This window comes from Tursiops truncatus, chromosome 1 (assembly GCF_011762595.2).
Source record: "Tursiops truncatus isolate mTurTru1 chromosome 1, mTurTru1.mat.Y, whole genome shotgun sequence".
NCBI lineage: Eukaryota > Metazoa > Chordata > Mammalia > Artiodactyla > Delphinidae > Tursiops > Tursiops truncatus.
The window spans coordinates 76,304,302-76,326,264 of record NC_047034.1 but is presented as its reverse complement, the minus strand read 5'-3'; the positions used below and the strand labels follow the sequence as shown (position 1 = coordinate 76,326,264).

General features: G+C 47.9%; 6 protein-coding genes across 6 annotated transcripts; 3 read left to right on the top strand and 3 right to left on the bottom strand.

Moving 5' to 3' along the window:
• Positions 1-1,471: 1,471 nt before the first annotated feature.
• Positions 1,472-2,412, bottom strand: LOC101322931 (histone H3). The gene has a single exon (XM_019920060.3). The coding sequence runs from the start codon at positions 2,290-2,292 to the stop codon at positions 1,882-1,884; it is 411 nt and encodes a 136-aa protein (XP_019775619.3). The 5' UTR covers positions 2,293-2,412; the 3' UTR covers positions 1,472-1,881.
• Positions 2,413-3,372: 960 nt separating this feature from the next.
• On the bottom strand, positions 3,373-4,107 carry LOC117312990 (histone H2A type 2-A). The gene has a single exon (XM_033860314.2). It carries the CDS (start codon positions 3,868-3,870, stop codon positions 3,478-3,480), a length of 393 nt encoding a protein of 130 aa, XP_033716205.1. The 5' UTR covers positions 3,871-4,107; the 3' UTR covers positions 3,373-3,477.
• A 39-nt stretch (positions 4,108-4,146) lies between these two features.
• Positions 4,147-6,793, top strand: LOC117312992 (histone H2B type 2-E-like). Its single transcript, XM_073808356.1, has one exon. The coding sequence runs from the start codon at positions 4,221-4,223 to the stop codon at positions 4,599-4,601; it is 381 nt and encodes a 126-aa protein (XP_073664457.1). The 5' UTR covers positions 4,147-4,220; the 3' UTR covers positions 4,602-6,793.
• A 4,539-nt stretch (positions 6,794-11,332) lies between these two features.
• Positions 11,333-12,270, bottom strand: LOC101320905 (histone H2B type 2-E-like). Its single transcript, XM_019919109.3, has 2 exons — positions 11,798-12,270; positions 11,333-11,467 (listed from the first exon to the last, which is right to left on the bottom strand). Exons 1-2 carry the CDS (start codon positions 12,172-12,174, stop codon positions 11,455-11,457), a joined length of 390 nt encoding a protein of 129 aa, XP_019774668.2. The 5' UTR covers positions 12,175-12,270; the 3' UTR covers positions 11,333-11,454.
• A 16-nt stretch (positions 12,271-12,286) lies between these two features.
• Positions 12,287-13,885, top strand: LOC101321204 (histone H2A type 2-A). Its single transcript, XM_004315513.4, has one exon. It carries the CDS (start codon positions 12,525-12,527, stop codon positions 12,915-12,917), a length of 393 nt encoding a protein of 130 aa, XP_004315561.3. The 5' UTR covers positions 12,287-12,524; the 3' UTR covers positions 12,918-13,885.
• A 99-nt stretch (positions 13,886-13,984) lies between these two features.
• On the top strand, positions 13,985-14,925 carry H3C15 (H3 clustered histone 15). The gene has a single exon (XM_033860342.2). It carries the CDS (start codon positions 14,105-14,107, stop codon positions 14,513-14,515), a length of 411 nt encoding a protein of 136 aa, XP_033716233.1. The 5' UTR covers positions 13,985-14,104; the 3' UTR covers positions 14,516-14,925.
• Positions 14,926-21,963: the final 7,038 nt, after the last annotated feature.

Sequence of the window (21,963 nt, the reverse complement as noted above, 5' to 3'; positions counted from 1 at the left end):
ATACAGAAAGACTTCCTGGATGTTAAGGGTGCCCAGACTGGTAAAATAAAGCAATGTGATCTCAGAGGCAGGCAGAGGATGTGGAGCACTGACACTTGACACGAAATTGCAGTTTTCCGGGGTCTGCTCAGCTGCTCCTGAACCTGAGATGCTAGACAATTCACTCACCAGAGAACCTCAAGCTGTACCTCAGAGAGCCCTATGTCTGTATGTCCCTGAAAGTCTTACCATGAGGATGCATGAGATGACGGGTGCAAAGTTGGTGCCCCACACACCCCTTGAATTCACTACTTCTTAACTCAGAGTACAGACCCAGGCCCTGGATCCACCCTGCATTGGGGGCCTAAGCAGGTAATAAGGGTCTAGGCAGAGACCCAGAGGCATGCTCTGGAAATTGCTGTGACCCTGGAGCAGAAACACACTGCAACCTGTAGCAGGAGGGGCCGCAGTCCCTACACTGCTCCCCCCTTTTCTGACACATCTCAAAAGACATAACTAAAGTTTAAAAAACAAACAAACAAAAAGTAAATATCCTTCCTTTTCCCTCTCCCTTCTGTGAATTCTCACTGATCTCTATAATGAATGCTTTTAACCTGGCACTGTGCTGAGACAAAGCAGAAAACATAAGTCTTGGCCTTTTCCAAGTTCAGATAAGTGACTGAGAAGGTTAAGAGGTGTCACCTAAGACCTGTACAGCCTTTGTATCTGAGCTCTGTGGAGATGGGCTCTACAAGACCTTGCCCCACGCCACTGCCCACTAGAGGCCTTGCACTTCCACCTCCCAAATGGTACAAGAATCATCTCTAAGGCCTCCATTCTCACTATTTCCTAATGAGAGTAACTTCCTCTCCCCAAAGGAGGACCATGTTCTGCCTGTTTGATCTCTTCCCCAAACTTGAACTCAGAGCCCCACTTCTGTTCTTTCGCTGAGTAATCCAAAACCTGGGGACCGACTTCCCACATGTCTGAATAAAACATGTAGAGACACTACCAAGTCTGGGAAGAGAATCCAAACACAGCGTGAAGCTTTTAGAGATTACTTCGAGAAGTAGAGTCAGTCTCACTGTGAACTCGGCAGAAAAGGAGCAATATGTTTAACGCCCAGCTCACGAAAGTGGGCTTAGGACCTGTACAAACACCCTTCCACCCAACCCCCGGGTTTTGATTAGAAGCAGAGGGTGGGAGTGAGGCCCCAAATTACCGACACTTGAACCCCAGAAATACCACACTTTCCCCGGCAGAAACGGGGCGGGACCGACCGAGATGGCGATTTCCCGCCGGAGGCGGAGAGCCACGCGGGGCGGGGCCCTTTCCGGCGGGGGTGAGGAGGTCAGACCTGCGCGCGGCTCTCAGCTGCCTGAAGGCCAGCCCCCGCGCGCTCAAGCCCGCGAATCCTGAGCGTCCCCTAGTGACTCCGCCTGGCCTAACAGCCCGCACCTCCCACCCCCCCACTCCCCCACTCCCCCACCCGGGACAGATTACAGTTCTGGGCCAAGGTCGAGTACGAAGACGCCCTAGAAGAGCCCGACCCTACGGGAGGACCCGTGGCTGCCTCCAAGAAGCGAAACTGGGCGCCCTGGCCGCGCCCAAGAACGCAGCGGCAAGCTCGCCAGGCCAGAGAATCCGACTGACCAAACTCAAAGATCTTGACACCCCGGAAGGCGGCCAGCAAGCAGGGGACTAGGCCAGATACCTGGCCTTTCTTTAGCCTATCTGTTGGAGCCCAACGCTCTGCCCGCTCTAACAGCCTCTCCTCCCGGGGTATGCGAGGGTCCGCCGGGAGAGCACGGCCAAGTGGCACAGCTTCTTCCAAGTGCAGTTGTGGGTGGCTCTGAAAAGAGCCTTTGGATATGATGGAACCTCGAGCCGAGCGCACACTTCTTAAGCCCGCTCCCCACGGATGCGGCGGGCCAGCTGGATGTCTTTGGGCATGATAGTCACGCGCTTGGCGTGGATAGCGCACAGGTTCGTGTCTTCAAACAGTCCCACCAAGTAGGCCTCGCTCGCCTCCTGCAGCGCCATCACGGCCGAGCTCTGGAAGCGCAGGTCGGTCTTGAAGTCCTGCGCGATCTCGCGCACCAGCCGCTGGAAGGGCAGCTTGCGGATCAGCAGCTCGGTCGACTTCTGGTAGCGCCGGATCTCCCGCAGGGCCACGGTGCCCGGCCGGTAGCGGTGCGGCTTCTTGACGCCGCCGGTGGCCGGCGCGCTCTTGCGGGCCGCCTTGGTGGCCAGCTGCTTCCGCGGGGCCTTGCCACCGGTCGACTTGCGGGCAGTCTGCTTTGTACGGGCCATAGCGAACCGAGACACGAGCTCACCGGCGCAGCGACGCGCAAGGAGAGGAACCGGGATCCAGCCCGCCGCAGCGGTCTTTATAGGCACAGTCTTTTCCCGATTGGGCGGATCAGTAATTGAAAGTCCCGCGCTGGCTGTCCATTGGCTGTGACGTCATCGGCCCTAGCGCCACTGATTGGCTTGGGCAGAATCCCCCCTACCCCCGCCCACCCGCCTCCCTTTCTACTTTCCAGTTTGCCAAGTTTTCCCTGGCTTGTTTTTCCTTTCTTTCAGGGTGAGAGTTAGTTTTGAGCGCAACTGTGTCAGAATGTTCCTCCTCAGCCCTTCGCTCCCTTGGAACGCGCTACCCGCGAAACCCTCTTTCTACGCTTTCTAGCTCCCGAATTGAACCTCAACCTTCTGTTTGGCCCCGCCGCCCCCGGAACGCCTTGTTGCCTTCTCAGAGCCCCCTAGCTTAGTTGGCATGACGGATCGTTGGGGGGGTTTTTTGTTTTGTTTTGTTTCCGCCTTTCGGTGCTTTTCGGATCGGAAAGTTATGTGCGGCCCCCTCCGGGCGCAAGATTCCGCCTCCGAAACCCTAAGTAGGGACCTGTATCTCCGCCGCGAAGGCGCCTTTTTTTCCCCCCTTTGACACAGTCGACTCACTTAAGCCAAACCCCAGGTCCGCCACACTCCCGAAAACTGTCCGCTCCCCTAACCGACTGGGGTGAACGGGGCGTGTACGTGTGTGTGAGAGAGGTAACGTCCCCTTGGTACTAGACCTCAAGTGTTCAGCAGAGGCCTGGGGAACAACTATACTATAGAGTTGCTCGCTAGGCATCCGACTCCGAGTTAAGGCACCGCGGGTCGCCTGACGGAGCACTTAGAACTGAGTCGACCCTGGCGCCCAAGAGGCTTGCTACCTTCACCCGAGTTAACTAACCTCCCGGATTTACAACCCGTCGCCACCCACCGACCGAAGCATAACACCGGTAGGGTACTCAAAGATTCCAGAGGATGGGCGAATGGCACTCCCTCCCCCTCTGTACCCCGGGGCCGCACGTCTACTACTGAGAAAGCTGAAATTGAGCAAACTAGGTGTTGGAACAACTCTTATTTGAAAACGTGGGTGGCTCTGAAAAGAGCCTTTGATTTCACAGGTGCCCCTGCAGGCAAGGGGCTTGGGAGGGCTTCCGGAGACCGGCCTCACTTGCCCTTCGCCTTGTGGTGGCTCTCCGTCTTCTTGGGGAGCAACACGGCCTGAATGTTCGGCAAAACGCCGCCCTGGGCGATGGTGACTTTGCCCAACAGCTTGTTCAGCTCCTCGTCATTACGAATGGCCAACTGCAGGTGACGAGGAATGATGCGCGTCTTCTTGTTGTCTCGGGCCGCGTTGCCCGCCAGCTCCAGGATTTCAGCGGTCAGGTACTCGAGGACTGCCGCCATGTACACCGGCGCGCCGGCTCCCACCCGCTCGGCGTAGTTGCCTTTGCGCAGCAGGCGGTGCACTCGCCCCACCGGGAACTGCAGACCTGCGCGGGACGAGCGCGACTTGGCCTTGGCGCGAGTCTTGCCTCCTTGTTTGCCACGACCAGACATGACAGCTACTGGCACTGCAAAATACCCCCGCTTGACGGCTAACAAATTCACTCTCACCAGCGCCGCTTCACCCTTTTATAGGCAGAACGGCGCTTGTCTACGGAGCAATTTGATTGGCTAAAACACATCTTTGTCCTGCTGACCAATAGGATAGCTCAACCAGAATCCGCTCATTTACATAACCTCGTCCCCCTCGCAAGAGAGCCGCTGAAAACTCGCGAATCGCAACGCGGCGTAATCCGAACCTTAATTTGCGTACAGCCTCTATAAGTACCGAGTCGCTTCCGGTAACCTCGGTGCCGCTGCTGTGTTTGCGTTCGTGGTGGTCTCTGCAGCTCGTGCTTGCCGTTATGCCTGAGCCGGCAAAATCCGCCCCGGCGTCCAAGAAGGGCTCGAAGAAAGCTGTCACCAAAGCCCAGAAGAAGGACGGCAGGAAGCGCAAGCGCAGCCGCAAGGAGAGCTATTCCATCTATGTGTACAAGGTACTGAAGCAAGTGCACCCGGACACCGGTATCTCGTCCAAGGCCATGGGCATCATGAACTCGTTCGTCAACGACATCTTCGAGCGCATCGCGGGCGAAGCGTCGCGCCTGGCGCATTACAACAAGCGCTCGACCATCACCTCCCGGGAGATCCAGACGGCCGTGCGCCTGCTGCTGCCCGGCGAGCTGGCCAAGCACGCCGTGTCCGAGGGCACCAAGGCGGTCACCAAGTACACCAGCTCCAAGTGAGTTCCTGCTGGGATGCGGCGCGCGCACGAGTCGCCGGGCCGCTTGACTTTCCAAAGGCTCTTTTCAGAGCCACCCACCTTCTCAGTGGAAGAAGCTGTTATCCAATTTATTTTCATTTTCTGTTATGGTTCTTTTCTGTGCCACTTACTCTTTTCGTAGTGTAAATTTGCCATTTTCCTTAGGATGAAGGGAAAAACCCAAGATAGGACCAGATTTTGTCTATCGATCAAGAACTAAATAGAGTAATTGTTCATTCTCATGCAAGTAACTTGCCTTTTCCAGTAAAACGGTTAGCGATGGGTGATGATCAGTGTAAATCTACTCAGGAGGATGGGGTAAAAAGTTAAACAGTGGTTGCTCTGCAGCAATTAGATTGTAAATTCATTTTTCTTGAGCTCTGAAAACCAAATGTAACACCGTTTAAAAAAAAAAACGCAATACTTTGAGACCACGCCCCAGCACGTATAGAAAATCTATACGTCGACTAAAAAAAAACAATCTGCGTTAAGAATCAAATTTTATTCGGTGACTTGCTGAGGACTAAGCCCGAGACAGCCTTTCAGATAGCTCTGAGGGACTATTCCAAGGCGGTATGGGAGGAACCAGAATATATACCAGTTTTGCAAAAATAAACCAGGTAGTTGAACGTCAAAAGAATTCTAATTAATGAAAATTTAAAAAAACGATCTCAAGTTAATGAATTTATCACTTCTCTATGGGAAGGTGAAAGAGTGGGCTGATTGAAATCATTCATTCGATATGCACCTTAACTGTCTAGGTGCAGTATCCTGTTTTTCTCCATCCCGAATCCCCTCAGGGTGCACAGTTGGGGTAGCTGCAGCGGCTGATGGCTTGATGGCCACAACATCCTTTGATTACTGATATGGCAGGTGACATTTTTCATCCACATTTCATCTAGACAATTTTTAGTCTAGACACACGTCGTGTCTCACTTTGCTATTCCTTTCGGTTAATATTTGAACAGAGGCCTGAAGAAGAAAGTGAGCCATAGGATATCTTGGAGAAGAGTATTCTAAGAACAAAAACAGCAAGTGCAAAGGCCCTGAGGCAGGCACAAGTTTAAGGAGTTCAAGGAATAAGCAAGACCACTGTGGTTAAAGCACAGTGAGCAAAGGAAAGATCTGCAGGGAGATGTGATCAGAAAGGTAGTTGAGAGTCATTATGTATGCCATTGAAGGGCCTCTAGGCCATTGCAAAGATTTTGTCTTTAATTCTAAGTAGGTTAGAGTGCCTTTGGAGAGTTTGATAAGAGTACTGACATTATTCGACTTACGCTAAAGCTCACCCAGGATGCTATGTTGAAAAATAGACTATAGATGAGCAAGAGTAGAGGCAGGGAGAATATCAAAAGGGCTACAGTAATAGCTCAGGAGAGAGATGGGTGGTAGCCGTGGAGATGATGAAAAGTAGTCAAGATATATTTTAAATGAAACTGATGAATTGTAAATAGGTTATGACAGAAAGAGAGGAATCAAGGATTAACTGCAGGTTCTTGGACTGAGCACTTGGAAAGAGCTGCAATTTACTGATACAAGAGGCAAGTAGGTTTGGAGGAGGAAAGCCTAGAGTAATGTCTTGGACAAAATTTTGAGACTACTGGTAGCTATCCAGGTGGAAATATCAAATAGGAAATACCAAATTCCCAAGTTGGGAATATGAAATATGAGAACTGGAGTTCAAGGAAGAGAAAGGACAAAGGGGTAGATTCTAAAACCCCGATTCTTACTCGTTTATAGGTGATCTATCGTTTTTTCTCTGGACGCTTTTAGAATCGCTATAACATGTCTAGATATGGTTTTTTCCATATCTAGCTTTGGTCTCAGTGTTTCACTAAAATCCCCTATCCAACTTCAGTTTCAACCTCCAACCTTAGAAGGCAGAATAATGAAATGTCTAAATCAATGTTAATTGGGCATCCCTTGGCTATTGCAACCACATAAATCACTGTTATCTCTAATAAGTGTAGCAAAATATGAACAAAGGATATCATTAAGAGTTCTAGTTAATATATAGATGATCACTCTCAAACATACATAAGACTTTTAAATATAATGTAGTAAAAAAATCTTATATGTTCATATGTTGAAATTCTATCAGTTAACATTATACTGTAAAAATAAAATGGAATAATTAACGTCTATGAAAGTTTTCTGTACTAGTTTTTTAAATCTGATTACAAGTTTTTAAAATTTTCTCAATTTTTTGTTTTGTAAAATTTAAACTTTTAGAAAAGTTGAAAGAAACTGCAATGACCAGCATTATCTTCATCTAGTTTTACCAATTGTTACTATTTGCTGCATTTGCATTTTCTGAACCATTTGAAAATCAGTTGTAAACATAGTGACATTTTTCCTTACTTAACTTTTTTTTAACTTTTATATATATATATATTTTTTTTTTTTTTTTTTTTTTTTTTTTTTGAGGTACGCGGGCCTCTCACTGTTGTGGCCTCTCCCGTTGCGGAGCACAGGCTCCGGCCGCGCAGGCTCAGCGGCCATGGCTCACAGGCCTAGCCGCTCCGCGGCATGTGGGATCTTCCCGGACCGGGGCACGAACCCGTGTCCCCTGCATCGGCAGGCGGACTCTCAACCACTATGCCACCAGGGAAGCCCTATATAATTTTTGAAGGTTACTTTCCATTTACAGTTATTACAAAATGTTGGCTATATTCGCCGTGTTGTACAATACATCCTTGAGCCTATCTTACACCCAGTAGTTTGTACTTCCCACTCCCCCACCCCTAAATTGCTCCTCTCCACTGGTAACCACTAGTTTGTTCTCTGTATCTGTGAGTCTGCTTCTTTTATGTTATATTTACTAGTTTGTTGTTATTTTTAGATTCCACATATAAATATTATACAGTATCTTTCTCTGATCTATTTCACTTAGCATAATGCCCTCCAAGTCCATCCATGTTCCTGCAAATGGCAAAATTTCATTCTTTTCCCTAAATACTTTATTTACATGTCTCTCTTAAAAATAAGGACATTCTCCTATATAACTACAGTACCATTATTACACGCCAAAAATTTAATATTGATTCAGTAATATTAACCAATATGCAATCTATATTCAAATTTCTCCAATTGTCAAAAAAATATCCTTTAAAGCAGCGGTCCCCAACCTTTTTGGCACCAGGGACCGGTTTTGTGGAAGACAATTTTACACAGACGTGCGTGGGGGGCGGTTTCAGGCAGTAACGCGAGCAATGGGGAGCAGCAGTTGAAGCTTCCCTCGCTCGCCCGCCGCTCACCTCGTGCTGTGCGGCCCGGTTCCCAACAAGCCATGGACCCCCACTGGTCCGCTGCCCGGGAGTTGGGGACCCCTGCTATAAAGGTGTGGCATTAATTTCCTACGGCTGTTGTAACAAATAACTATAAACTGGTGGCTTAAAACAAATTTATTCTCTTAAAGTTCTGGAGATCAGAAGCACAAAAATCAGTTTCACCAGGCAGGTCTCAAAACTGCTCTCTCCAAAGGTTCTAGGGGAGAATCCTTTTCCATGCATTTTCCAGGTTCTAGAGGAGCATTTCTTGGCTCATGGTTCCTGCCTCCATTCTCAAAGCCAGCATCCTACCATCTTCAAATTCTCTGCTTCCATCACCTTTTTCCTCCCTTGGCTTTTTTTTGCCTCTCATGAGGACACTGGTGATTACATTTGGGTCCACCCAAATAATCCAGCATAATCTCCCTATCTGAAAATCACACCAGGAAAGTCCCCTTTGACCTTTAAGGTAATGTTCACAGATTCTAGGGTTTAGATGTGGACATATTTAGGAGCCCTATTCAGCCTACCCCAGCTGTTGACTACTGTTATAAGTTGAATTGTGTCCCCTCAAAAGATATGTTGAAGTCTAACTCCCCAGTGCCTTAGAATGTGGCCTTATTTGAAAATAGGGTCTTTGTAGATGTAATCAAGTTAAAATAAGGTCATTAGGGTGGGCTCTAATCCAGTATGACAGGTGTCCTTATAATAAAATGTAGAAATGCACAGGAAGAAAACTGAGACAAATGTCAGGGTTTGTCGTAAACCAAATAATACCTGGGGCTACCAGAAGCTGAAAGACAAGGAAGGATCCTGGCCAAGAGCCTTCAGAGGGACAGGGGCCTGCCAACACATTGACTTTAGACTTCTAGCCTCCAGAAATGATGACAGAATAAATTTCCGTTGTTTTAAGCCACTCAGTTTGTGGGAATTTGTTATGGCAGCCCTAAGAAACTAATGCAAACTAAAATTTTTAATAATAGAATTATTTAATTTTTAAATAAAATTTCAGATTTTTAAAAATCCTAGACTGTCCTTCATTTTAATGGCAATATTAATCTTTGGCCCTGGTCAAATATTGATTTTAAAATGTGGACATTTAGTCCAAATGTGTAGTTGGAGCACCTCTATTTTTCCTTATCTGCCCTATTTGGCCTCTTTGAGATCTTCCAAGATAAAAGGTCTATCGTCTTTCCTTTTATTCTGGGAAATTATTATTTCTCAAATATTTCAAGATCCAAGTAGGGCTCTGAGGCTGGCTGAACTCCATGAGTGGCTCAGCTTTCCAATTCTTCCTCTCAGCAGTTGCCCTCCTGTGGCCTACAATCATTCTTGCCTTCACACCCACATAACACTACATTCTGCTGCAGCCTCTTGAAAGCAAAGAAGATTCTTTACCAAAAGATAAGAGCAATCTACATTCCCAGTAGTTCAATTTCTGAAATGTTTGTGCTGATTAGATTGGTCTAGATTCCTGAGCTAATCAGTGTGGGAAGTGGTTAGGACTACATTTAAACCAATCATGCCAACGCTAAGAACTGTAGATAAGATCTGTTTTCTGGGAAACACATGTGGCAATGGTTCTCAAACTTGACTGCTCATTAGAGTCACCTGGGGAACTTTTTTTAAAATTCCAAGTGATGACTGTGTCCCAAATCACTTAAATCAGAATTTCTGGGGATGGCACCCAGACATCAGTATTTCTAAAAGTTCTCCAGGTACCTATGGGCAGTCAAGTTTGAGCTCCACCTACATAAGGGATTAGGTGAGCTCCTTAATGAAAATCAGCATAAAATTAGAAAAACAGAATAAGAAAAATGTTACATAGTCAATAACATACATTATAGGGCTATCAACTACTAAGTTACACTACATAAACACATACGAAATCAAATCTCAAAGAATACGTTAAGGAAACATATAAGGTGAAATAAAGTCTAGAAGAATAAGGTGATAGCCTTCATCCCCAGTGCTGTGTTTACAGTGTGGACAAAGAATGTCTCCTGCCATTTCAGTAAGCAAAAGATGTTGTGGCCAAAAAGCCCTCAGCCACTGCAGCCGCCCCTGACGGTGCACCCTGAGGAGATTCAGGATGGAGAAAAACAAGATAATGGCCCTACATAGTTAAGGTGCATATCAAAGAAATGGTTTCAATAAGCCCAAACTCTTGTATCTTCCCATACCTAGGAAAGCACTAAAATCATTAACTTGAGATGTCTGTTTTTGTGATTACCAGTAATCTTTTGATGTTCGACTACATGTTTGGTTATTTTTTTAATCAAAAACTCCTATATATCCTGGCTCCTCCCTTACCTCTTTGGAACAGTCCCTTGGATCTGAGAGGCTGTATCCCAGGCTTAAGTCCTCAGCTAAGTCCACCGAATAAAACATACTTCTCAATTTTTAGGTTGTGCACTTTTTTAAAAAGCAGGTTCATGTTATCTTCGCTGAGCTCTAGATGCATCTCTCACACTGCCAACTCCATTTATCGAGTTGAATGTTGAATGTCAACTCCATATATTGAAGGTTCTCAATCTTAAATCAGAATTCTGGATCTCCCTTCAATGCCCCAACCTATCCCTCCTCCCAGTATTCAATCCTAATCAACAGCACCACTGTTTACGCAGTTGCTCAGGCTAAAAACCTAGGGGTTTTGCTCCGATCCACAGTACTACCTCCAAAATATAATCCTAATCGCAACATTTCTCACCATCTCTATTATTATTACCGTTCTCCAATCCGGCATGTCTAGACTACCCAGTGGTTCTCACACTTTAGCATGCATCAGAATCACCCAGAGGGCTCGTTAACACAAATTATTAGGGTCTGAAGATTCCACCTTTAATAAATTCTCAGGTAATTCTAATACTGCTGGTCTGGAAAAGAGACTTTAATTGAGTCACTGCTCTAGCCTGCAACACTGTAATAGCCCTCCTAATTGGTTCCCTTGCTTCTACTATGGACAGTCTAGGATCTTTGATTCACCGTAGCAACCAGAGGGATCTACTTTAAGGTTAATGAGGTCCTGTTATTCATGTCCCTACAGAAAGCAATCCAAGGGTTCCCAAAGCACTGACACTAACCTCTGAAGCCAGTCTCCTCTGCATTCCCAGCTATATTGGGGCTTTTTGCTCCTCGAACATTTCAAATATTTTCCTGCTTTGGAAATTATGCATATCTTATTTCCATTGTATGGACATGTCTTTTAAATTGAGCAAGCTTTTCTAAGAGGTAATTCTCTGGGGAGAACACTATCACCGAGTATTAGGCAAGTTTTATGTGATTTGATCTAAGATGAGGCAGACAGAACCTACCAGAAGAATGGTTAATTCCTAGGTATCAAGACCAAGCTCCAATTTCCCTATTGGGGAATCTACACATAAACTGGGTACTCAGGTGCTTGTGAATGCAAGATACACAAATGCAAGGAAGTTGTTACTACCAATTGAAAGTTGAGTTATTCCTTTTTTATAAACACCGAGCACACAGTACAAAAAATTAATTACAACCACTGTTTTACCACTTGGGATGGGAACACCAGATGGTCGCACGTTTGATATTCCAACTTCACCTTGCATACCTAAGTTCATAAAAAACATCATTGAAACAGCCAGTTTCAAAAGTTCTGACAAAACGCAGCACATCTATACCCCATCAGCTTCTCCCAAACTAGGTAAGAATACTCCGTTACTTATCTGGAAGAAATGGCTGTGTTCATACTTAACGACTGTGAATGCTATTAACGTTCACTAGGTGAGGAAACCAAAAAGCAAAGTAGGACTACAAAAAACCCGTGTAAAACAACATGACAGCTTCTTCCACTGAGAAGGTGGGTGGCTCTGAAAAGAGCCTTTGGAAAGTCAAGCGGCCCGGCGACTCGTGCGCGCGCCGCATCCCAGCAGGAACTCACTTGGAGCTGGTGTACTTGGTGACCGCCTTGGTGCCCTCGGACACGGCGTGTTTGGCCAGCTCGCCGGGCAGCAGCAGGCGCACGGCCGTCTGGATCTCCCGGGAGGTGATGGTCGAGCGCTTGTTGTAATGCGCCAGGCGCGACGCTTCGCCCGCGATGCGCTCGAAGATGTCGTTGACGAACGAGTTCATGATGCCCATGGCCTTGGACGAGATACCGGTGTCCGGGTGCACTTGCTTCAGTACCTTGTACACATAGATGGAATAGCTCTCCTTGCGGCTGCGCTTGCGCTTCCTGCCGTCCTTCTTCTGGGCTTTGGTGACAGCTTTCTTCGAGCCCTTCTTGGACGCCGGGGCGGATTTTGCCGGCTCAGGCATAACGGCAAGCACGAGCTGCAGAGACCACCACGAACGCAAACACAGCAGCGGCACCGAGGTTACCGGAAGCGACTCGGTACTTATAGAGGCTGTACGCAAATTAAGGTTCGGATTACGCCGCGTTGCGATTCGCGAGTTTTCAGCGGCTCTCTTGCGAGGGGGACGAGGTTATGTAAATGAGCGGATTCTGGTTGAGCTATCCTATTGGTCAGCAGGACAAAGATGTGTTTTAGCCAATCAAATTGCTCCGTAGACAAGCGCCGTTCTGCCTATAAAAGGGTGAAGCGGCGCTGGTGAGAGTGAATTTGTTAGCCGTCAAGCGGGGGTATTTTGCAGTGCCAGTAGCTGTCATGTCTGGTCGTGGCAAACAAGGAGGCAAGACTCGCGCCAAGGCCAAGTCGCGCTCGTCCCGCGCAGGTCTGCAGTTCCCGGTGGGGCGAGTGCACCGCCTGCTGCGCAAAGGCAACTACGCCGAGCGGGTGGGAGCCGGCGCGCCGGTGTACATGGCGGCAGTCCTCGAGTACCTGACCGCTGAAATCCTGGAGCTGGCGGGCAACGCGGCCCGAGACAACAAGAAGACGCGCATCATTCCTCGTCACCTGCAGTTGGCCATTCGTAATGACGAGGAGCTGAACAAGCTGTTGGGCAAAGTCACCATCGCCCAGGGCGGCGTTTTGCCGAACATTCAGGCCGTGTTGCTCCCCAAGAAGACGGAGAGCCACCACAAGGCGAAGGGCAAGTGAGGCCGGTCTCCGGAAGCCCTCCCAAGCCCCTTACCTGCAGGGGCACCTGTGAAATCAAAGGCTCTTTTCAGAGCCACCCACGTTTTCAAATAAGAGTTGTTCCAACACCTAGTTTGCTCAATTTCAGCTTTCTCAGTAGTAGACGTGCGGCCCCGGGGTACAGAGGGGGAGGGAGTGCCATTCGCCCATCCTCTGGAATCTTTGAGTACCCTACCGGTGTTATGCTTCGGTCGGTGGGTGGCGACGGGTTGTAAATCCGGGAGGTTAGTTAACTCGGGTGAAGGTAGCAAGCCTCTTGGGCGCCAGGGTCGACTCAGTTCTAAGTGCTCCGTCAGGCGACCCGCGGTGCCTTAACTCGGAGTCGGATGCCTAGCGAGCAACTCTATAGTATAGTTGTTCCCCAGGCCTCTGCTGAACACTTGAGGTCTAGTACCAAGGGGACGTTACCTCTCTCACACACACGTACACGCCCCGTTCACCCCAGTCGGTTAGGGGAGCGGACAGTTTTCGGGAGTGTGGCGGACCTGGGGTTTGGCTTAAGTGAGTCGACTGTGTCAAAGGGGGGAAAAAAAGGCGCCTTCGCGGCGGAGATACAGGTCCCTACTTAGGGTTTCGGAGGCGGAATCTTGCGCCCGGAGGGGGCCGCACATAACTTTCCGATCCGAAAAGCACCGAAAGGCGGAAACAAAACAAAACAAAAAACCCCCCCAACGATCCGTCATGCCAACTAAGCTAGGGGGCTCTGAGAAGGCAACAAGGCGTTCCGGGGGCGGCGGGGCCAAACAGAAGGTTGAGGTTCAATTCGGGAGCTAGAAAGCGTAGAAAGAGGGTTTCGCGGGTAGCGCGTTCCAAGGGAGCGAAGGGCTGAGGAGGAACATTCTGACACAGTTGCGCTCAAAACTAACTCTCACCCTGAAAGAAAGGAAAAACAAGCCAGGGAAAACTGTTGGCAAACTGGAAAGTAGAAAGGGAGGCGGGTGGGCGGGGGTAGGGGGGATTCTGCCCAAGCCAATCAGTGGCGCTAGGGCCGATGACGTCACAGCCAATGGACAGCCAGCGCGGGACTTTCAATTACTGATCCGCCCAATCGGGAAAAGACTGTGCCTATAAAGACCGCTGCGGCGGGCTGGATCCCGGTTCCTCTCCTTGCGCGTCGCTGCGCCGGTGAGCTCGTGTCTCGGTTCGCTATGGCCCGTACAAAGCAGACTGCCCGCAAGTCGACCGGTGGCAAGGCCCCGCGGAAGCAGCTGGCCACCAAGGCGGCCCGCAAGAGCGCGCCGGCCACCGGCGGCGTCAAGAAGCCGCACCGCTACCGGCCGGGCACCGTGGCCCTGCGGGAGATCCGGCGCTACCAGAAGTCGACCGAGCTGCTGATCCGCAAGCTGCCCTTCCAGCGGCTGGTGCGCGAGATCGCGCAGGACTTCAAGACCGACCTGCGCTTCCAGAGCTCGGCCGTGATGGCGCTGCAGGAGGCGAGCGAGGCCTACTTGGTGGGACTGTTTGAAGACACGAACCTGTGCGCTATCCACGCCAAGCGCGTGACTATCATGCCCAAAGACATCCAGCTGGCCCGCCGCATCCGTGGGGAGCGGGCTTAAGAAGTGTGCGCTCGGCTCGAGGTTCCATCATATCCAAAGGCTCTTTTCAGAGCCACCCACAACTGCACTTGGAAGAAGCTGTGCCACTTGGCCGTGCTCTCCCGGCGGACCCTCGCATACCCCGGGAGGAGAGGCTGTTAGAGCGGGCAGAGCGTTGGGCTCCAACAGATAGGCTAAAGAAAGGCCAGGTATCTGGCCTAGTCCCCTGCTTGCTGGCCGCCTTCCGGGGTGTCAAGATCTTTGAGTTTGGTCAGTCGGATTCTCTGGCCTGGCGAGCTTGCCGCTGCGTTCTTGGGCGCGGCCAGGGCGCCCAGTTTCGCTTCTTGGAGGCAGCCACGGGTCCTCCCGTAGGGTCGGGCTCTTCTAGGGCGTCTTCGTACTCGACCTTGGCCCAGAACTGTAATCTGTCCCGGGTGGGGGAGTGGGGGGGTGGGGGAGTGGGGGGGTGGGAGGTGCGGGCTGTTAGGCCAGGCGGAGTCACTAGGGGACGCTCAGGATTCGCGGGCTTGAGCGCGCGGGGGCTGGCCTTCAGGCAGCTGAGAGCCGCGCGCAGGTCTGACCTCCTCACCCCCGCCGGAAAGGGCCCCGCCCCGCGTGGCTCTCCGCCTCCGGCGGGAAATCGCCATCTCGGTCGGTCCCGCCCCGTTTCTGCCGGGGAAAGTGAGGGATTGTTGCAACCTGCCTGGGTGTTGGTTGTCGGTAATGCCCGGGCATCACTCCTCAGCGAAGAATTTAGCGGAGGCCATTCATCCCCTTACTCCACCCTCTCTCAAAACTCCTGCGCGGGCCTCAAAGATTTCTCCTGTTATTTTAAGCCCTTGACATTCTCACTTTCCTCAGCCTTGCTCCTTTTCTTTCAAATGCCAACCCCACTCAGACAAGTACCGGTAGCTGTGTGCAGGAATAGACCAGAGGACGAAATAGGATCTGGTGTCTGCGGCTTGGCATTCAGTTCAGGCAGTCGGGTGGGTTTGACCGGCCTGAGCCCAAAGGAGTAGCTGTGGGGAAAGGGACAGACGGCCGGGAGCTCAAGGGCCGCCATAACCTAGGCCACTCCCCGGGGACTCGGTCTTGTCGGTATTGTTCTCGACTCCACAGCAGGAGACTGATTCTTCCTGGAAGACATCCCGAGAGGCATAGGCGTGAGTTCTGTGTAGTTATATGAGAAGTTATCCAGGTCAAGGCGCTCAGAGTTCAAGCTGTGGGAGGCAGTGAACCAATAGAAGGCAGAACAGACCCTGCTCCTCTCCCTTGCACCCATTTGCTGGTCCCAGGATCTGTAAGGGCAGAGATTTTACGTGGTCTCAGAGGGGCAATTCCTGCACCAGATGAGAGCAGAAGTCCAAGGTCTCTTACTGTCTTTTAGGAATGAACCTGTTCAACTGAGGGAGTGGGACAGTATCTTGTAGAGCCCACACTACACAAGACTCAGATAGGAGCTACTTATGTGGGTCTCAGATGTTATCTCTTTTTAACCTTGATCATCGCTTGTTTGCATCTGGAAGAGGCCAGAGTTTGTGTTTTTGTTGTCTCAGCACAGTTGATAGATAAAAGCATTACCAGAGATGGGAGAGAATTCACTGAGGGGAATAGAAACTGAAGTAGACATACTTTTGTAAACTTTTTTGCCCTTGCAAGGAGTGTGGGGAAAAAAAGAGCAATGTGGACTGCAGCTTCTCCTGACAGTGGGTCCCCAGTTTGCAGCCCCAGGCTCACAGAGATTTTCAGAATAGGCCCTGTTATGGGCTGAATTGTGCCCCCCAACAATTCATATGTTGAAGCCCTAATTCCTTGTACCTCAGAATGTAACTGTATTTGGGCATAGGACCTCTAAATAGGCAATTAAGTTTAAAATGGGGTCATTAAGATGGACCCTAAATGAATCGTGTCCTTATAAGAAGAAGCAATCAGGACACAGACAACACAGAAGGATATCCATGTGAGGACACAATGAGAAGGCAGCCATCTGCAAGCCAAAGAGACAGGTCTCAGAAGAAATCCAACCTGCCGACATCTTGATCTTGGACTTCTAACCTCTTGAACTGTGAGAAAATAAAATTAGTTGTTTAAGCCTCCCAGTCTGTGGTGTTTTGTTATGGCTGCCCTAGAAAACTAATACAGACCCAGGGTTTCATTCCCTGCTCAGACCAACACTGCAAGATGGGATCCTCAGGATCTGTACTCTGTGAGATATAAGCAGAAGCAGCAGTGACTCAGGGCTGTGCAGGGATGGCACATTTACACCCAGCATCTCATCCACTGAAGTTTGTTTTCAAAGAGGCAGCCTGAAGTTCTCAGACGGTGATTGACTTTCCAGCATGTCTGAGCCATTAGTGGCTCAGCAGACCCCTGAGCACATAGATTTCCATGTTAGGGCTCTTCCTCCCCAGGTTCATACTCCCTGAAGGGATACTGCATCAGATTTAAAAGCAGATATCTAAGATCTCCCTGTGGCTCTGAAATTTGGGGTCAGCCTGGGCATCTGTCATGGCTAAGGCAGGTCAGGGGTTCCTAGCTTAGCAGGAATGTCTATATCCTGCCTTCACCCCCTCATTTTTCTACCCACGTCTGTCCTCCTACCACAGCAGTAGATTGCTCACTCACCAAACTCAACGCTTGCAGGGTGTGGAAGGATAATGACGAAAGAAAGCAGAGAGGGAGGAGCACTGGTCTCTTGCTGCTGGAACAGGGGAGGCCCTCCTTGGTTGGTCTTTCCTGGTTTCCTGTCAAAGGTGAGCCCCTTAAGGGCAGGGCCTTGTCTGCATCATTGATCCCTCTTCCAGGGCTGCTACGCAGCCGGGCTCTGGGCCTCAACGATGGAAGTGTTCTCTACTCAGCTGACAGCCCCCTGCCCTCACATGGGGCCAAGAAACAACAGGCAGTGGAAACAGGTGTATACACACTCACTTTCTGAGGAAGTGGGCCTGTCTGACCCAATCCCTGTCACCCAGTGGAGAGTCAGGCCTTGGCAAAACACTGCTGCCTCACCAATCAGCAGCTGTTTGGGGGATTTGCCCCACAAGGCCAAGACAACAGAATCTGGTTCTCACTGTAAGCCTGTTCTGGGAGGTGTGAAGAGTTCTCCAGTGCCTTCAAGGCTTCCCAAACTGCCACAGGCATTTTAGCTTTGATACCTTTTGGGTAATAGGACAAAGATGATATTCCTGCCGCTGTTCTGTGAAGGTCAAACTTCCTAGGCCTAATAGGAAACTTCTGGAATGTCTTCATTGGTTTGAAAACCTAGGGTGAAGTAGTACCCAATTTTTTTAATGTCAATATCAAAATTTAATTATTTTAGGTACTTAAGTAATTTTCCTCTTTCAGATTACAAAAAACAAAATCAAGCAAAAAGAAATTCATGTTCTTTTTAAAAGTTTCATCATGTCCAGCCTGTTTCCAGAAAAAGTTGGTCATGGAACTGGATTGTTTATTGGACTTTGTGTCCTTTAATCAGAGCTGTTGGTGGCATCAGTTAAGGCAGTGGCTAGGAGTGGACAGAGATACAGTGATGGACTTGAGGGAATTGTAGAAAGTAAATTTGATAAGATTTAGGTATTTGGAGAATGCAAGAGAGGAAGGAACCTCTCCTTGGCTTGAGAAGCTAGGAGATAATGGTAGTTTTCACTAAGGTGGAGAATTTAGGGAGAAGAAATTGCTTTTGGAACCAAGAAGCTGCATAAAGTCCCTTCCAACATTGAAGTTGAGATTCCTGTTATCCATCTAGGATACATTCACTAAGAGTTAGGAATATTAATTTAAACAGCAAAGGCGCTCAGCTGGAGCTACTTTGGGGGAAGCCCTTAGCAGATAGATACGGGTAACAGAAGGCAAGGAATGGGATGAGATCTACCCAGGGGTCAAGGAGAAGAGAAGAGGACTGAGGCAGGCATCCTGGTCTGCAGCAGTGGCAAACTCTTCTTACTCTTCAGGACATCTCACACCCAAACTGCTGCAAGCATGCTGTGTTCTTTTCCTTAGGGCTGCTATAGCAAATTACCACAAACTTGCTAGCTTAAAACAACAGAAATTTATTCTCTCACAGTTCTGGAGATCAGTAGTCTGAAATCAAAGTATCAGCAGGGCCATGCTCTCTCCAGAGCTTCTAGGGGAAAATTCTTCCTTGCCTCTTTCAGCTTCCACTGTCTCCTGGCGTTCCTTGGCTTCTGGCAGCATCACTCCAATTTCTGCCTTTGTCTTCACAGGACCTTCTTCCCTGAATCTCTGTGTCCAACTCTCCCTCTCCTTTCACTTATCCCACCCTCAATCCAGGATGATTTCATCTCAAGACCCTTAGTTACATCTGCAAAGACCATATTTCCAAACAAAATCACATTCTGAGCTTCCGGGTAGACATGAATCTGGGGGGAGGACACTATTCAAACCACTACGGATGCTGAGCCCTGAGCCCCTAGGGCCCTCTGGAAGCAGGCCCAGACTTCCCCTGGTTTCCCTCTGCCTAGGTGCCCATGAACTCTCCACCTCCAAAAGGCCATCTGTCAGTCACTTGCACCTGAGTATTAAAACTAAGAGCAATAGCTTTGCATTTTTACTAATGCTGTCTGTGCCCATGAGTGTGGAGCCTAGAGGAGAGGCTGTATCTCCACGTGGGGAAGTCCAGGCTTCAGGGGCAGTGCAGGGAAATGTCTTTGGCCCTTGGTTAGATGCCTCTGGTAATCATGAGACAGCCTGAACTGTCTGGGCAATAGTAGAATGTTCCCGGATTCATTTGTCTGGGAAAAGCTGGAAGAGAAAAGATATGGAGCTAGAATAGGAGTTCAATGTCTCAGTTTCAATATCTGTAAAATAGTGACAATAAATGTAGACACCTCATAGGATTACCATAGGGATAAAATGAGATAAATACAAGTAATGCAAAAGACTTAGAGCAGAGTTTCAACATGGCAATAAATTAATAATTATTAGTCAATTTAATTAACATTATGATAAACACTAATTGATATTAGTCCTAAATCTTTCCTTTGGGAACATTACAATCATGTTGTGGAAAGAAGGACTAATACATAGGAAACAATGGGTACATTATTTAATCTCTAGATGATTAGCATCTTGAGATTCTGCTAGACTGTGGCCCAGACATTAAGAATACTTGGGTTCCTGAGTGCCTTATGAATCACAAAAGCTATTCACTTATGTCCTCTCATTTGATTCCACAAGAACTCAGGAAAGGAAGAAGAGGTTTGTTTCCCTGTCTTACAGTTAAGAAAATTTCTGGTGAAGATGAGACACCCGGGTATGTGGGTCACCCAGCTAAAAGGTGGCCAGGATGGAATTTGAGCCTAAGTTTTGTGTTTTAAAATCTTAAAATTTGTATGGAGACACAATAGACCCCGAATAGCCAAAGCAGTCTTGAGGGAAAAAAACAGAGCTGGAGGAATCAGACTCCCTGACTTCATATTATACTACAAAGCTACAGTAATCAAGACAATAGAGTACTGAGACAAAAAAAGAAATATAGATCAATGGAACAGGATAGAAAGCCCAGAGATAAACCCACGCACCTATGGTCAACTTATCTATGACAAAGGAGGCAAGGATATACAATGGAGAAAAGATAGTCTCTTCAATAAGTGGTACTGGGAAAACTGGACAGCTACATGTAAAAGAATGAAATTAGAACACTCTCTAACACCATGCACAAAAATAAACTCAAAATGGATTAGAGACCTAAATGTAAGACTGGACACTATAAAACTCTTAGAGGAAAACATAGGAAGAACACTCTATGACATAAATCACAGCAAGATCTTTTTTGATCCACCTCCTAGAGTAATGAAAATAAAAACAAAAATAAACAAATGGGACCTAATGAAACTTAAGAGCTTTTGCAAAGCAAAGGAAACTACAAACAAGTCGAAAAGACAACCCTCAGAATGGGAGAAAATATTTGCAAATGAATCAACGGACAAAGGATTAATCTCCAAAATATATAAACAGCTCATGCAGCTCAATATTAAAAGAACAAACAACCCAATCCAAAAATGGGCAGAAGACCTAAATAGACATTTCTCCAAAGAAGACATACAGATGGCCAAGAAGCACATGAAAAGCTGCTCAACACTGCTAATTATTAGAGAAATGCAAATCAAAACCACAATGTGGTATCACCTCACACCAGTTAGAATGGGTATCATCAGAAAATCTACAAACAACAAATGCTGGAGAGGGTGTGGAGAAAAGGGAACCCTCTTGCACTGTTGGTGGAGATGTAAATTGATACAGCCACTATGGAGAACAGTATGGAGGTTCCTTAAAAAACTAAAAATAGAATTACCATATGACCCAGCAATCCCACTACTGGGCATATACCCTGAGAAAACCATAATTCAAAAAGACACATGGGGCTTCCCTGGTGGCGCAGTGGTTGAGAGTCCGCCTGCCGATGCAGGGGACACGGGTTCGTGCTCCGGTCCGGGAAAGATCCCACATGCCGTGGAGCGGCTGGGCCCGTGAGCCATGGCCGCTGAGCCTGCGCGTCTGGAGCCTGTGCTCCGCAACAGGAGAGGCCACAACAGCGAGAGGCCCGCGTACCGCAAAAAAAAAAAAAAAAAGACACATGCACCCAATGTTCATTGCAGCTCTATTTACAATAGCCAGGACATGGAAGCAACCTAAGTGTCCATCAACAGATGAATGGATAAAGAAGATGTGGCACATATATACAATGGAATATTAGCCATAAAAAGGAACGAAATTGAGTTATTTGTAGTGAGGTGGATGGACCTGGAGACTGTCATACAGAGTGAAGTAAGTCAGAAAGAGAAAAACAAATATCGTATATTAACACATATATGTGGAACCTACAAAAATGGTACAGATGAACCGGTTTGCAGGGCAGAAATAGAGACACAGATGTAGAGAACAAACTTATGGACACCAAAGGGGAGGAAGTGGTGGTGTGATGAATTGGGAGAATTCAAAAAAAAAAAAAAAAGAACTAAGCAAATAAGTAGGTTTTGAAAATATTATTCATGAGTTTGCTTCCATTAAAGCCAGGGGGGAAAAAAAGTTTTGTGTTTTACTTTTTTTTTTTTTTTTTGTATTAGAGTCAGTGTTTCAAGGAAAAGTGATATACACAATAGATACAAATAACATCAATACATGTACTGTAGGGGAGGAAAACTAATTTTCCCTCTGACCTTTTGAATTTTTAGGTGAGGCCCCCATAATAAAAAGAGAAATTAACAAGAAAAAAGCAAACAAGATTACTAACAATGTATACCTCATGTATACATGGTAGATACTCAAGATAAAAATGAGTAACACACTGAGGTGGCTTAGAATTCAGACTTAAATATCTTTCTTAATAGGGAAAGGGGACAGGGGATCCAAGCCTCTTAGGGGAGAATAAATGACTTTGAGGAGAAATGAATAGGCCCTAGAAGAATAGATGGGAGGTATGATAGTTTGTGACAAAGTTTGTCTGAGTG

What these genes read in the sequence shown, in the direction of transcription:
- LOC117312992 (XM_073808356.1), top strand. Translation starts at nt 4,221, where the DNA reads ATGCCTGAGCCGGCAAAATCCGCCCCGGCGTCCAAGAAGGGCTCGAAG.
- LOC101322931 (XM_019920060.3), bottom strand. Translation starts at nt 2,292, where the DNA reads ATGGCCCGTACAAAGCAGACTGCCCGCAAGTCGACCGGTGGCAAGGCC.
- LOC101321204 (XM_004315513.4), top strand. Translation starts at nt 12,525, where the DNA reads ATGTCTGGTCGTGGCAAACAAGGAGGCAAGACTCGCGCCAAGGCCAAG.
- LOC101320905 (XM_019919109.3), bottom strand. Translation starts at nt 12,174, where the DNA reads ATGCCTGAGCCGGCAAAATCCGCCCCGGCGTCCAAGAAGGGCTCGAAG.
- LOC117312990 (XM_033860314.2), bottom strand. Translation starts at nt 3,870, where the DNA reads ATGTCTGGTCGTGGCAAACAAGGAGGCAAGACTCGCGCCAAGGCCAAG.
- H3C15 (XM_033860342.2), top strand. Translation starts at nt 14,105, where the DNA reads ATGGCCCGTACAAAGCAGACTGCCCGCAAGTCGACCGGTGGCAAGGCC.